This window comes from Canis lupus, chromosome 11 (genome assembly GCF_048164855.1).
Source record: "Canis lupus baileyi chromosome 11, mCanLup2.hap1, whole genome shotgun sequence".
In the NCBI taxonomy this organism is placed as follows: Eukaryota; Metazoa; Chordata; class Mammalia; order Carnivora; family Canidae; genus Canis; species Canis lupus.
Genome location: NC_132848.1, coordinates 26,628,741 through 26,641,791, shown reverse-complemented (window position 1 = coordinate 26,641,791; position 13,051 = coordinate 26,628,741). Strand labels below are relative to the sequence as shown.

At 62.7% G+C, this 13,051-nt stretch overlaps 2 protein-coding genes across 7 annotated transcripts in view; one reads left to right on the top strand and one right to left on the bottom strand.

Moving 5' to 3' along the window:
• The window catches only part of L3MBTL2 (L3MBTL histone methyl-lysine binding protein 2), a 21,271-nt gene extending 15,971 nt beyond the window's left edge, over nt 1-5,300 (top strand). The window contains exons 12-18 of one of the 3 annotated variants that reach the window (XR_012039166.1): nt 102-249; nt 628-710; nt 1,030-1,264; nt 1,466-1,521; nt 1,741-1,806; nt 2,778-2,894; nt 3,274-5,300. Coding sequence is in view for 2 of the 3 variants with exons in the window: in XM_072843793.1 (XP_072699894.1) it covers nt 102-249; nt 628-710; nt 1,030-1,264; nt 1,741-1,806; nt 2,778-3,190 (945 nt within the window). In the remaining variant the exon portion in view is untranslated. The other 2 variants (XM_072843794.1, XM_072843793.1) reach the window with 2 other exon arrangements.
• CHADL (chondroadherin like) overlaps nt 1-13,051 on the bottom strand; it is a 14,602-nt gene extending 1,551 nt beyond the window's left edge. Inside the window, exons 1-6 of one of the 4 annotated variants that reach the window (XM_072843796.1) lie at nt 12,827-12,971; nt 11,423-11,591; nt 9,260-10,960; nt 8,578-8,744; nt 7,644-7,841; nt 2,751-2,970 (exon numbers count right to left, since the gene is read on the bottom strand). In XM_072843796.1, coding sequence (XP_072699897.1) covers nt 7,670-7,841; nt 8,578-8,744; nt 9,260-10,960; nt 11,423-11,591; nt 12,827-12,834 — 2,217 coding nt within the window. In that variant the 5' untranslated portion in view covers nt 12,835-12,971 and the 3' untranslated portion in view covers nt 2,751-2,970; nt 7,644-7,669. Of the gene's footprint in view, nt 1-2,750; nt 2,971-5,811; nt 6,889-7,643; nt 7,842-8,577; nt 8,745-9,259; nt 10,961-11,422; nt 11,592-12,826 lie in introns of those variants that run through there. The other 3 variants (XM_072843799.1, XM_072843795.1, XM_072843798.1) reach the window with 3 other exon arrangements.

The following is a 13,051-nucleotide window of genomic DNA, read 5'->3' as shown; positions in this document are numbered from 1 at the left end:
CTCGGGTTGGATCCATCCACCTTGTATCCCCACCATAGCCACCTTACCCTAGAATGGTGGTGCAGTTCATGATACCATGGTGTCTGCCTGCCCCCTCCCAGGTTCTCCTAGACGGCTACCTGATGATCTGTGTGGATGGGGGGCCCTCCACAGATGGCTCAGACTGGTTCTGTTACCATGCCTCCTCCCATGCCATCTTCCCAGCCACCTTCTGCCAAAAGAATGACATTGAGCTCACACCCCCAAAAGGTAAGACTGTCCTCATGGTCAGAGAGGTCAGAGTGTGACCACAGGCCCAGGTTCCTGGCCAAGCCAGACCCTGGGGCTTGGGAGTCCCAGAGTGGTTTGGAGAGGGGTCAGAGCCCCCCCAAGGCCAACACCACCAGCCCTGCCACTGGGCTCACTTGGCTCCACGGCTAGCATGTGTCTCGGTGAGCAGAGCTCCCACTTGTCCCTTTGGGCAGTGAACAACCTATACGACAGGACCATGGTCCCAGAGCAGGTACCAGCCTGGGGAGGAGGGAAGAAGGCTGCCAGGGGAGACTCCAGACTGGGTCCTGACCCAGCAACAGGGGTCCATTTGGCACGTGCTCCTTTCCCCGCACATCTATGTTTTCTGCTCCCCAGGCTACGAGTCGCACACTTTCAGCTGGGACACCTACTTGGAGAAGACCAAATCGAAAGCAGCTCCATCGAGACTCTTTAACATGGTGAGGAGAGTGAGGGAGCACGGGGCCTGGGGCGGCCCTGCCCCCTGTCAGCGGCATTCATTCCAACCCCCTTCTCCTTTGAGTCTATACTGTGGATGCCAACCGCTTCAGGGGAGAAGTCCCAACCTCTGCCACGGACATTCCGCCAAATGCTCAAGCCCGGTCCCTTTCCCAGAGAGGCTGGTGCTGGGGAACAGAGGGCAGTGGTCACTGTTAGGGGGCCCTTCCCCACAGGCACTCCCGGCCCACTCCCTCTCCCCGGTTTGGCCCCTGGGGCCGGGATCTGGCTGCCATGGTCACCGCTTCTTCCCCCTCCCAGGACTGCCCTAACCACGGCTTCAAGGTGGGCATGAAGCTGGAGGCCGTGGACCTGATGGAGCCCCGGCTCATCTGCGTGGCTACGGTGAAGCGGGTGGTGCACAGACTCCTCAGCATCCACTTTGATGGCTGGGACAGCGAGTATGACCAGTGGGTGGACTGTGAGTCTCCGGACATCTACCCCGTCGGCTGGTGTGAGCTCACCGGCTACCAGCTCCAGCCACCTGTGGCCGCAGGTCTGGGCTCTCACGGCCTCAGGGGACCCTCAACTTTCCTTTTCTTTTTCCTTCCTGTCAACTGCTCCCCCTGCCCCGTGCCTACCTCATTCTTTGGCATGAGAGCGATTGGTCTCCTGGACCACTGCTCACTAAAGAGTGGCCCTTGTGTCCCCTGTCCCGCTCCTGACTTGTCTGTCTCCCTCTCCCTCTGGCCTGCAGAGCGCCTTCCTTGATCTTGCCCACTCTGTCATATGCTCGTGCCCTTGTGCACCCAGGTAAACCCCCCAGGTCCCTCGGAGCACCCCTAGTGACGAGGGTGGGATGAAGGGACAGTTGCTTCCAGTCCCTCCCCCATTCTCACTCAACTTTGGCTTTCCTTCTTGGGGTGTCCCGTGTGTAAGGGAGGCTGAGGGATGGGTAGGTGTCTCGGGATGTGCCTGTACTGTGTCCTCTCAGAACTCTCTTAACCTCTTCCCTCTGTCTTTCAACAACAGAGCCGACCACACCTCTGAAGGCCAAAGAGGCCACAAAGAAGAAAAAGAAACAGTTTGGGAAGAAAAGTAAGTGATGCTCTGAAGAAGCGGCCAGGGCTGGGGTGGGCCTTGGGATCAGCTGGGCCTATGTCCCTGGGAGCAGAGGGGGAGTCGCCGCTTGGGTAGCACCCTCCATGGTCTGGTCCCTCCATCTCCTCTCCTTTGCCCTTCCGCCCCATCAGGCCCATCAGCCTGTGTCTTAAGGGACTCAGGTACAGATAGGGAGTCTTGAATCTCTGGCAGGGGTCAGGATCCCGAGGAAAAAAGCAAGAAACAGTATTTGTAAAGGAGAGAAGGGGGAGGAATCCCCAGCCCTTCTGCCCTGTGGTCAGAAGTCAACGCGACCCCATCGGCAGTGCACAACTGCCTTTTGAAAGTAAGATGGCGGGGGCAGCATCCTTCTCCCCAAGCCTGTCATCCTTCCCTGGGGACCCTCAGGAGTGGAAGCTTCAGGATCATTTCCTTAGGTGGGGCTCTGCTCTTAACAGATCCTGGGCCCTGTGCGGGCTCAGCTTGAGGGGGACAGCAGGTGGAGTGGGGTGGGAGGAGGTAAAGCTAGCCCTCGGAGCTGCCGGCCTGTGGCAGCAACATGCTCTCCATGATGTGGCGCCACCCAGAGAAGAGGTGGTCCGAAACAGGATGGGGAGGAAGCCGGCGTGGTCCCTGGGCAGGATCAGGGTCCGGTGAGGGTATGGAGCTGATCATGTGGGAAGACCTCGTGCCGTCTACACTAGCAGGGCTGGGAAAGTCACTTCACAGGTGAAGAAAAGACTGGAAGAGGGACAGAAGCTCAGCAAGCCTAACTGGGGGGCTTAACCTGCTACAGGAGAGAACCTCCCTGAGCGTCGGCACCCGGCCCCGAGGGGCGGCATCAGAGCTCACGCTCTGCTCCCCTGCAGAGTGGCACCTGCCTTCTGCTCACCACTGGAGGACACCCAGCCATCGAGCCCCACATGGATACTGCCCTGTGCTGGGTTTCATTCTGTGTTTATTCAAAGGGAAAAGAATACCACCGACCAAGACCCGGCCCCTCAGACAGGGGTCCAAGAAGCCCCTGCTGGAGGATGACCTGCAGGCCACAGAGAAGAGCTCATCGGATCCTGTTCCTGAAGAGAGTAAGAGCCTCCCGGGCGGGGTCAAGACAGGGCCGGCCTGCTCCAGTGCTCAGAGGCGGCCCGCCTCCTTCCCCACCTGGGCACAGAAGAGGAGAGTCAAGTGTGAAGGGACTTTGCCGGGCACCAAGCAGTCCTCCTTGGACCACTGGGCCTGGAGAGCTTCCCAAACACCCGCCCCCAACTCTGAACGGAGCCGCGCATCTCCAGCCGGGCCCTCTCCATCTCTACTGCCTGCCCCTCGGGGGGAAGGTGCCACTCCCACCTCCCCACCACGTCCTGAGGGCCCCCGTTCCTAGGGAGCCAGAGCCCCCTGCCCCTCCCAGGGTTTCACGCACACTCACTCTGTTCTCCCGCCCTCCCCACCTCCCTCCCTCTTTAGTCATTGCTGTGCGGGTGAAGGAAGAGCATCTAGACATGGCCACGCCCGACAAAGCCCCGAGTCCAGAGCTGCCCGTTCCCATCGAGAACATCAAACAGGAGACAGACGACTGAGCCTTCCCCACCAGCCCGGGGCTCCTCTGTTGCCACCACCCCTTCACCCTGCTTTAGTGTGGAGACAAGCCTTTTTTGCCCAAGTCCTGCCAGGTGCCGTGAGGGCCAGGCACCAAAGGACCTCTGTCCTCTGGCCAGGCCTCCAGATTTGTCTGTGAGCGACTCCTCCCCCCAGCTACACTTCCCAAAGCTCTTCTTACAGTACCCCCTCCACACCGTACCCCTCAACTGCCATGGGGTAGAGGGCTGCCCCCAGTCACACTGGAAGACAAGTCAGTGAAGCGTGTGTGTGTCCCCGAGCAAGTCCTACAATAAAGGCCTGGAGCAGCTCTCGAGGGGGAGGCAGTTGCAGGTTGGGTGGGGAGCGGTGTGGTGGGGGCCTAAAAGCAGCCTCTCACCGCTGGGGTTGGCGCTCTCCTAGCACCCTAGGGAGGTCAGGGAACCCCGCACAGGCACTCAGCTCTGGCAGGCAGCTAAAATGGCAGTGAGGAGGCAGGTTCTGGTGATGCAGGAGGTGGCCTTACTTAACCTGTTTTCTCTGTTGGCCTGAGTCCGGCCCCCATTTCCTAAAGGGAACAGTGGAATAGAGGTGGGGTCTGCCCCTGGCTGGGGGCTTGCAGGAACCTAGGGGGAAGGGCACGGAGACCCCTGTGTCACTTGGGGAGGCCTGGTGGTAGAGGGAGGCAGCAGGACAGGAGGGCGAGCCGGCCGTGCTGTGAGGGGACCCCAGCTGGAAGGGAGACCACAGCCAGCCTGTGCTTAACCTGCTCTGAGCCCAGCGTGGCAGGGACCTGGCCTCTCACCCTCTTCTCCCTGTTAAGCAGGGTCTGAGGCAGTCCTGCCCCAGGGTCATGGGGCAGCAGAGTGGCCAGCCCTGCTGGCTGAGGTGGCCCTAAGGGAGCCCCTGGAGGAAGGGAGAAGAGGGTGACAGGAAACACCTCCTGGGTCCCTGGCCACCCTCCTTTCTGAAATTACGTCCTAGAAGCTCACCTAGCATCTTCCCAAATTTCAGTTGCTTTTATTTTTTCAAGTTAGTTTCCTTGGAAACTGCCCTCTCTCCGTCCTTCCAGTAACTTCCTGGAATGGAAGATGGAGGCAGGCTGACCTTTCTTTCCTGTCTGGGTGGAGACGCGCTGCCAGTTGGGTCCCCATGTTGTCCTTTAGGGGGTGCAGCTGTGCTGCTCTGGGTGTCTGGCCATGTTCTCTGGGCCCATCTGCCACTGCTTGTGCGTTTGCCCAGGACCTGGCTGTTTGGTGTTACCCAGAGACGGGGTGACCAGCCCACCGGAAGCTGGTCTCCCTCCAGTCAGAGAGAACTGGATCCCAGAGAGAACTGGATCCTGGCTCCTTTGCTGAAGGCACTAGTGAGCCCCACACGGTATAGAAACCAGGCTCAGTGTGGTGTGTTAGTGCAGCCTGAATTCCCCAAAAAGTGATGAGGTTTGGGTCACAGTGAAGATCTAGGACAGGGGGCGCTCACCCTGCTGCCGCTCACATGCATACCCCAGGCCTGGGCGGTGGAGGCCAGTAGCCTCAGCCCCCAGTGTGCCGCCAGCAGAAGCCACTGCATTGTGCCCAAACCCCTGGCGGTTCGGGGATCCAGTTCTGACCATGGAGCTTCTGGAAAAACTTGGGACTTTGTGGCATTGCAACCTTCTGTTCCTCCTCCCTGACTGGACAAGTGACGCCGCCACAGGCCGTGGTAAGAATGGCAGGGTCAGAGGACAGGCCAGCTGCCATCCCAGCCCTCCACGGGCCGCCCAGGACTTCCTGGAGTTGTTCGTCAGGTTTATGTTTCTTAGAGCTGAGTGTCTTCTGACCTGTCGCCCATAGGGTCAGTTATGAAGGCTGGGTTCATACGCAAGAACAATGAATAAATGTCCTCCGCTGAGCGCCGTCTCCATAGCAACCACACGCTGGGTTACCCTCATTTATATTTCTGCTGTTGCCCCTGCAAGACCCGGAGGCCGAGCCTGTGCCTGGTCTGCTGCCGTAGCCTGGTGCTCAGCCCGGGTGAGTGTGTGACCTGAAAATAAGGAACTTGGGTGGCCAGGGCCAGAAGATCTACTTGATTCATCACAGATGGAACCGTGGGCCTCTAGGAGGTTTTCGGTCGGGGCACAGGATCCACTTTGGACTCACTTGCCCTTGGAGGGAACCCAAATGACCTCTTGCACTCCCCGTGCCCGCTGCTCCGTGACCTGCAGTGGCCCCCTGGTGCCGAATGAACCAAGTGCAAATGCACACCCCTCTCCTTACTTGCACCCAGGCTAGACGCTCCACTCTGCTCCAGGGGTGAGGGAAGCAAGGGAACTGCTGTTTGTGAGGGCCTTGTGTGCCAGGCACTTGGGCAAACACAATCACACGGTTCATCATAGGAACCCTGAGGTCCGTGTTGACTTCATTTTATGGGGGAGAAAAAGGCTTATCAGAATTCAGTAATTTATTTGCTTAAATTCACAACTGTTAAATGACAGCAGTGGGATTAAACCCAGGGTGGTCTGCCGTGTTACCACCAGTAAGTACTCTTCCTCATTCATTCATTCGTTCATTCATTCTCCTTCCTGAAAGCATCTCCCACATGCCAGACACCACCCTGGAGGTCAGGGCCTCAAAAGAGTGATGCGTGCGCGGTCCAGCCGTGGCTTGAGCAAAGTGAGCATGCCCAGAATGGGGCTCGGGGCCCTGTGTGATCCTGGAGGTCAGGGTCCTTCTCTTTTTTTTTTTTTTTTTTTATAGGCTCCATGTCCAACAGGGAGTGAGATCGAGAGCCGCATGCTCTACCTAAACAGCCAGCCAGGCACCCCAGGGCCCCTGTCTTTCAATTCCTTTGTATCCCTGGCAGGAAACTGCCACTTTCAACAAACATGAAAAACCCTTAATTCCAGGGCTAGCCACCATGCCACGGAGGGTTGGTTGGGGGTGGGGGGGTCTTTTAATGGAAGCCCTGGCCTGCACCTGGACCCATCAGAGCAGCTGCCACTGGGCCAACAGCATCCACACGAGCTCCCTGGGGCTGCTACTGTGGGGAGACCACGGACACTCTTCAGCCACACAAGCACCCACTGAGGTTAATGCCGTTGTCGATGATGCTAACTCCAGATGTGACTTCTAAGGCACCAACTGCTCACCTTCAGCTTGGGGTCTTTTGGGGGTTCCTCCCAGCCTGACAGGGAACACGTATGAATTGAATTCCCCCTCTCCCCTCAGAATGAGACCTTACTTAGAAATAGGGTCTTCACAGAGGTAATGACATCAGAACATGGTCATTAGGGTGGGCCCTAATCCAACAGGACTCCTGTCCTAGAGATTTGGACTGCCATCCAGCAGGAAGATGAGAAGGGACAGGGGAGATGCTGTATGAAGTCAGCCAGGGGGTGCAGTTGTGCTGCCACAAGCCAGGGAACCTCTGGGGCCACTGGAAGCTGGCAGGGCCTCAGAAGGATCTCCCCTACAGCCTTCAGGGGGAGCACAGCCCTGGGGACGCCATGATCTCAGACTCCTGAGGACAGGGAGACAAAGATGTCTGTTGTCCAAAGCCACCCAGCATGTGCTTCTTTACAGCGGCCCCTGGGAACTAACACGCCATCTGATGGTCCCCAGGCACCCCAGAATGCAGGTCCAGAGACAGGCTGAGCCCTCTCCTGGTCTCACCAGGACCCACTTTTCTGTGTTTTCCCATTCAGGACTGGCCTCTCCCTAGAGACCCTCCCTGTGCCCTCCCCACCCAGCAAGGGCGCCCAGATCCCGCTCGCCCTTTCCTGCGTGCTGCACAATGTTGCTACAGCCGAGGGCTCAAGTGTGTGAACATAAACCTCAGGCAGGTGACGCAACCACACGGGGCAGGGTTGATGGGCAGCGGGAGGCGGCGGCCACAGCACCTACACCTCTGCTCTTTGTCCCGGGGGTGAGCCAGGCCCTTGAGGTCGGGAAGTGATGGAACCAACGATCGAGCAAATATGGTAACAGCGGTGCTGTTTTTAGGGACACGTTGGGTCCAGGTATTCTGTGGCTTAGCGGAAAGGCCACTGTCCCACAGGATGAGACGGTGTGGTCGTTTCCTTACAATCCGCCTGGGCCCAGCCAGAGGTGGGGGGGGAAGTGAGGAGCGCGGACAGGCAGTAGGAATGGAAGCAACAGTCATTGCCCAGATTTGGAACCACATGAGTTAGGACCAAGAGAAGTCAGCCCTGCCGCCCCTGGCACTCTGGAACCTGACCCACCACCGAGGCCTCCCCGACCTGCCCCGACACCAACCTTGTCTGCTGTCCACCATCTGATCTTCATGGGGTCCTCCTGGCACTGGGTCCGGAAGCAGGCATCTGCTTGGCCTTCCTGGCAGCCCAGCCTGGGCACATTTCAAAGACCGCAGTCGCAGCCTTCACCCTCTGGCCGTGGGCACTGGGAGGGGTGGCACAGGTGGCCCCCACACGCAGGTTCAGCCCAATGAGCCACCTGAGAGGAGAGGATTCAGAGAACCCACTATCCTGAGCCTTCCTGCCTGGGGTGAGCAAGGAGGTCTTCGGGAACTGGGCGGGGGGGGGCAATGGAGCCTGGTGGGTGAGGGCGGACCCTGGGGGGAGCCCTGGCTCAGCCCCTCACCAATTAGGGGACCCCGAGTGAGTCACTTCAATCCTCTGATCCCTTCTCTGTAAAAAGGGGATAGTAATAGTAATAAATAGTTACAGAGGGCTTAGGGTGCTCCAGACCCTGTTCAAATCTGGGTTGGCTAGCTGCCAGTGTGCCCCTCACAGAGAACCCCCATGAGGTGCTATACAGCACCCCCTCCCCTTTACAGGTGAGGGAATGGCACAGAGCAGTCAGGAGGCCCAAAGCTGATCAATCACAGAGCAGGATCTGAGCCCAGCTCTGCTGGACTCCAGGGTTCTTGTTGAAATTAATTAAGCGATTAAATTACTTCTGATGAAATTAACGAAGTGCCCACAGATATTGGGTTGCACCGCACTAGCCTGGGAGGACCGCATTCCCACTGCACGGGTGAGGGAATCCAGCCCCAAAGAAGTCCACCCCAAGTCCCATGCACTTTCGGCTCCCTGGGGGGCGGTCACTGGCTCTGGCAGGACCCTCCCCTCTGGAGGTGTTCAGCTGGCGCATGGGGGGCGGGGGCAGAGGCTCGATTGACAGCAGCTGCTGGGCCCAGCTGGGGTGGGGGTTCCAGGAAAGTACCCACCTGTGCAGCGGGAGCAGCTGGCAATCGCAGTGGAAGGGATTGCCGCTGAGGTCGATGAGCTCCAGCTGGCTGAGATGGGGCAGGGCAGGCATGGCCTGCAGCTGGTTCTTCTGCAGGTGCAGGCTCTGGAGCCAGGGCCCCAGGCCCGAAAATGCCCTGGGAGAAATCTGCAAGGAGACGCCAGGCCCGTCTCACTGGCTAGGCCTGGGAGGTACCCTGTGCTCCCCCGCAGGAGAGAGCCCAAGGTGGCCCAGGCAGGAAGGGCAGGGCTGGGACGGAAGCCCTGGTTGGTCTAACCCTGAAGTGCCTGCCCCTTGCACGTCACCTGGACAAGGGCCCTTGGTTCTGCTGTGCCTGAGCATGCCCCCCGCCCCTGCTCCAGAGTGACAAATCCCCTTGGTGGCTCCTGCTCTGCCCCCAAAGTGCACAAGCAGCCCATGGACACACTTCCTCCTCCCCCCCCTCCCCCCGGTGCTCCCGCAGGCCTCTCCGTGTGCCCCTGGCACCCGCCTGGTCAGTCAGCACACCTGAGCTCCCTGCTGGTAGGCATCGTCTCTGGCTTATCCCAGGGTCACCACGCACGGCCCCAGGCCTGAGTGTGGGGGCAGCGGTGCTCGTGGGGTGATTGCATGCTGTGTGGGGCCTCACGCTGCCTCCCCCATCCCTACACTCCTGTGCCCACCTGCTCCAGGCCGCTGCTGTTGAGGAAGAGGTGCTGCAGTGACCCACCCACGGGCCGGAAGGCCCCATCTGGCAGGGCTCTGAGCGGGTTCCCCGAGAGCTGCAGCTCCAGGAGGGTGGGCAGCCCCTCCAGGGCCACGGTGGGCACCCCCTGCAGCTGGTTCCTGTCCAGGTACAGCTTCTCCAGGTCCGGAGCGGGGCCTATGGCGCCAGGGGACACGTGAGAGATGCGGTTGGCGCTCAGGTAGAGCCAGCGCAAGGCCTGCGAGCCAGCCAGGTCCCCGGGTTCCAGGCGCTCCACGGCGTTGTGCTGCAGGTGCAGGGAGAAGAGGCCGGGCAGGGCGCGCAGGGCGGTCCCAGGCACCCGCTGGAAGCGGTTGCGTTCCAGGTACAGGTAGGCGAGGCGGGGCGCCCCCTCCAGGGCCGCGGCGCTGAGGCCTGCGAGCCGGTTGTCGGAGAGGTAGAGGTAGATGAGGCTGGCCAGCCCCGCCAGGGCGCCCGCCTCCAGCTCGGCGATGCCGCAATGCTGCAGGTGCAGCGACACCAGGCCGCCCAGGCCTGGGAAGGCGGCCCGGGGCACCGAGGGGAAGTGGTTCCGCCTCAGGTCCAGCAGCTGCGTGTGGCTGGGGAAGCCGCGGGGCACGGCCCGCAGGCCCCGGCTCTCGCAGCCGCTGTGCCGGGACTCGGAGGCGCACACGCAGCCCGGCGGGCAGGGCACCGCCGCCCCGTCCGCCCCGTCCTCCCCGTGCCCCAGGCCGCCCGGAGGGGTGCGGGCCCACGCAGCAGCCAGTTCCTCCTCCTCCTCGGCGCCGCCGGGGCAGCGCAGGTCCGAGGGCCGCAGGGCGTCCAGGGCCTCCCCGCCGAGGCGCCGCGGCCCCCTGCACGCGCCGTCCGAGTGCACCCGCGCCCGCGCCAGCCACTCGAGCAGCGGCCGGGCGCGGCAGCCGCACCACAGCGGGTTCCCGTGCAGCCGCAGCCGGCGCAGCTGCCCCGGGCCCTGCAGCGGCGGCACAGTGTCCAGCTGGTTCCCGCGGAGATCCAGAGTGTGCAGGCGGGGGCAGCGGGCGAAGGCCCTTGCATCCAGGGCCTGCAGGGCGCCGTGCTCCAGCGTCAGCTCCCGGAGACCGGGCAGCGCCAGCCCGTCCTCCTCGCCCACGTAGGTGAACGGGTTGTGGCCCAGCTCGAGCCGGGCCAGCGCCCGGGCCTGGGACAAGGCCAGTCCCGGCAGCGCCTGCAGCTCGTTGTGCTGGAGGCTGAGCCGGCGCAGGGCGGGCAGGCCAGCCAGGGCCTCGGGGTCCAGCACGCTGAGCGCATTGTGGGACAGGCGCAGCCAGCGCGCGCGCGGCAGCCCCTGGAAGGTCATGGCCGGCAGGTAGACCAGCGCGTTGTGGGCCAGGTTCAGGGTGGTCAGCGCACCCAGGGCCCCGAAGGTCCCCGGCCGCAGCTCCTCCAGCACGTTCCTCTCCAGGTCCAGCCGCTGCAGGGAGCCCAGCCCGTCCAGGGCCTCCTGGGGCAGCGAGCTCAGGCGGTTGGAGGCCAGGTTGAGGATCTGCAGGCGGCCCAGGCCCCGGAAGGCGCCCTCGGCCACCAGCTCCACCTGGCAGTGCCGCAGGTCGAGGTGTGTCAGGTAGGGCAGGTCCCGGAAGGCAGCTGGGGGGATGACCTTCAGCAGGTTGCCTTGGAGGTCCAGCCGCTGAGTCAGCTGAGCGGGGAAGGGGGGCCGAGCAGCAGTGAGGACTACACCTTTGCACGCGCCATTCCCCGCCCCGACTTCTCCCCCTCACCTTTTCCTCATTCTCTTCATCCTGCTCCCCGACACCTCCTCCAGGAAGCCTTCCTCCCTCACCGCTTGGGCACCTTTCACTTTGAACTGTCACTGCCTGTTTGCTTTCTCTTTCCCCCCTAGCTCTCGACCCCACGAGCAGAGAACGTATCTTATTCCAGTCTGTATCCCCTGATCTCTCTAGTTCTCTCTCACACGGTTTGTCATTAATTCAATATTTATCTCATAGGTCACCGACTTGTTCCAATCGCATAGAACATTAAACAGGGCTGTTATGCCATTTGACAGATGTGAAGACTGAGGCTCGGAGAGGAAAAGTGACTTGCCACAGTCCCCCAGCCAGGCAGTGGCTGTCCTCCCTGCCCCCCTCACCCTGCTGACCTCGGGGACGGCGTCTGGCACCTCCGTGAGGTTCTGGTGCCGACAGGCAACATGCCGCCTGGGATTGTCACAAACGCACGTCGGTGGGCAGCGTTGGGCAGCTACAGGCCAGGCTGGGCCCAGGGGCAGCAGCAGAGGAAGCAGCAGCACCAAGGAGACGCTCTGGGGCCTGGGAGAGGGAGAAGTGGTCAAGCCCGGCTCCTGTTTCCAGGGCCCCTGAGATGTTTCCTCCTTTGGCCCCAGAGACACTGTCATTGCCCTGAGCCTCAGGACGCCCCGTGCAGTGAAGGTTCTATTGTGAGCCTTGTTTAACACTGGGGGAAACTGAGGCTCAGGCGACCTGGCGAGCCCCTTCGACGGCCTGCCCGGGGGCTCCGGAGGCCTTGCTGAGTGCAGGGATGACCCGAGGCGCAGAGCGCGCGCCCAGGCTGCGGTTTGGCTCCTGGGCCCCGGGGGAGGCAACACAGCAGCCAGTCCTCAGACCACATGGTGCCATTTCCACGGTGGCAGGGAGCACAGTGGCACCCGCTGTGAGAAGACAGCCTGCAGCCAGTGGGGACCCAGGCCGGGCCGAGTGTGGAAGGCCAGGTTTGGGGGGGCCAGGAATTGTGGGGCCCGAGAGGCTCGGAGCCCCGCTGGCAGGTGAGCCGGGGGCCTAGGCCTCTGTTCCCCGTCTGGCCATCCTACACCATCCCGCGGGGCCGGGTGGGCGGGGAGCGAGGGGGGCGCAGCCCGACCCCGGCCACCGTCTACCCCCCCTCCCAGCACCCCTTCCCCGGTGGACCCCTTCACCTCGCAGCCGCCGCCTGTTGCTCTCAGGGGCTACTGCCCCCCGCGCTCCCGGCTCCCCCACCCTCTGCTCCCCACCACCAACTGAGCCCACTTTCCAGAAACAGACGGGCTTCCGACGCCTCCAGCGTGTCCCCGCTGCCTCGGGTGGAAAGTCGGGGCCCCGACCCCACCTGGGGTGTGCTCACTCTCCCAGGGTCACCCTGGCTCCCCACCAACCAGACGGACGACAGAGCTTCCTCCGCCGGCGGCACCGGTGCCGCAGCTCCTGCCGCTGCTCGGGCTCCTTCCCTGTCCCCCTCCCTCAGCCTCCTCGCTGGTCGCAGTCCCGGGTCCCCTCGAGGCCCCCTCGAAGGCGGGGCTGCCGGCACCGCCAGAGCCCGTGGTGGGCCGTGGGGACGGGTCCCTCGGGGACGGGGACGGTGTCGCGCTCAGAGGCCTGCTGGGCTCTCGGACCGGCCCCGAAGGACGCGCCCCGGCGGCTGCTGGAGCTGCGGGCTGCCTGCCCCCCCTTCCTCGGAACCCACCTGGGGGACCCCCTCGCAGAGTCCGCCCCTACAGACCCCCTCGGAGGCCCAGAGAGCGGCGGGGGCTCGCCCCGGCCCCCACACTCACCCCTCCATGCCGCCGCCTCGCTCAGCCCGCCGCGGGAGCCCCCCCTCTGGGCCCGCAGGCCCGCAGCCAGGGCTGAATGGCGGCTTTGTGGGCAGCCGGCTGGGGGGCGGCGCGGCGGCCGGCTCGGCCCGGCCCGGATCGGGCGCCAGGCCTCGTGCCCAGCCTGCGCGGCAGCGCCCGGCCACCCGGTGGGGAGGGGGGCTGGGGGCCCGGCCCCCCCCCAGC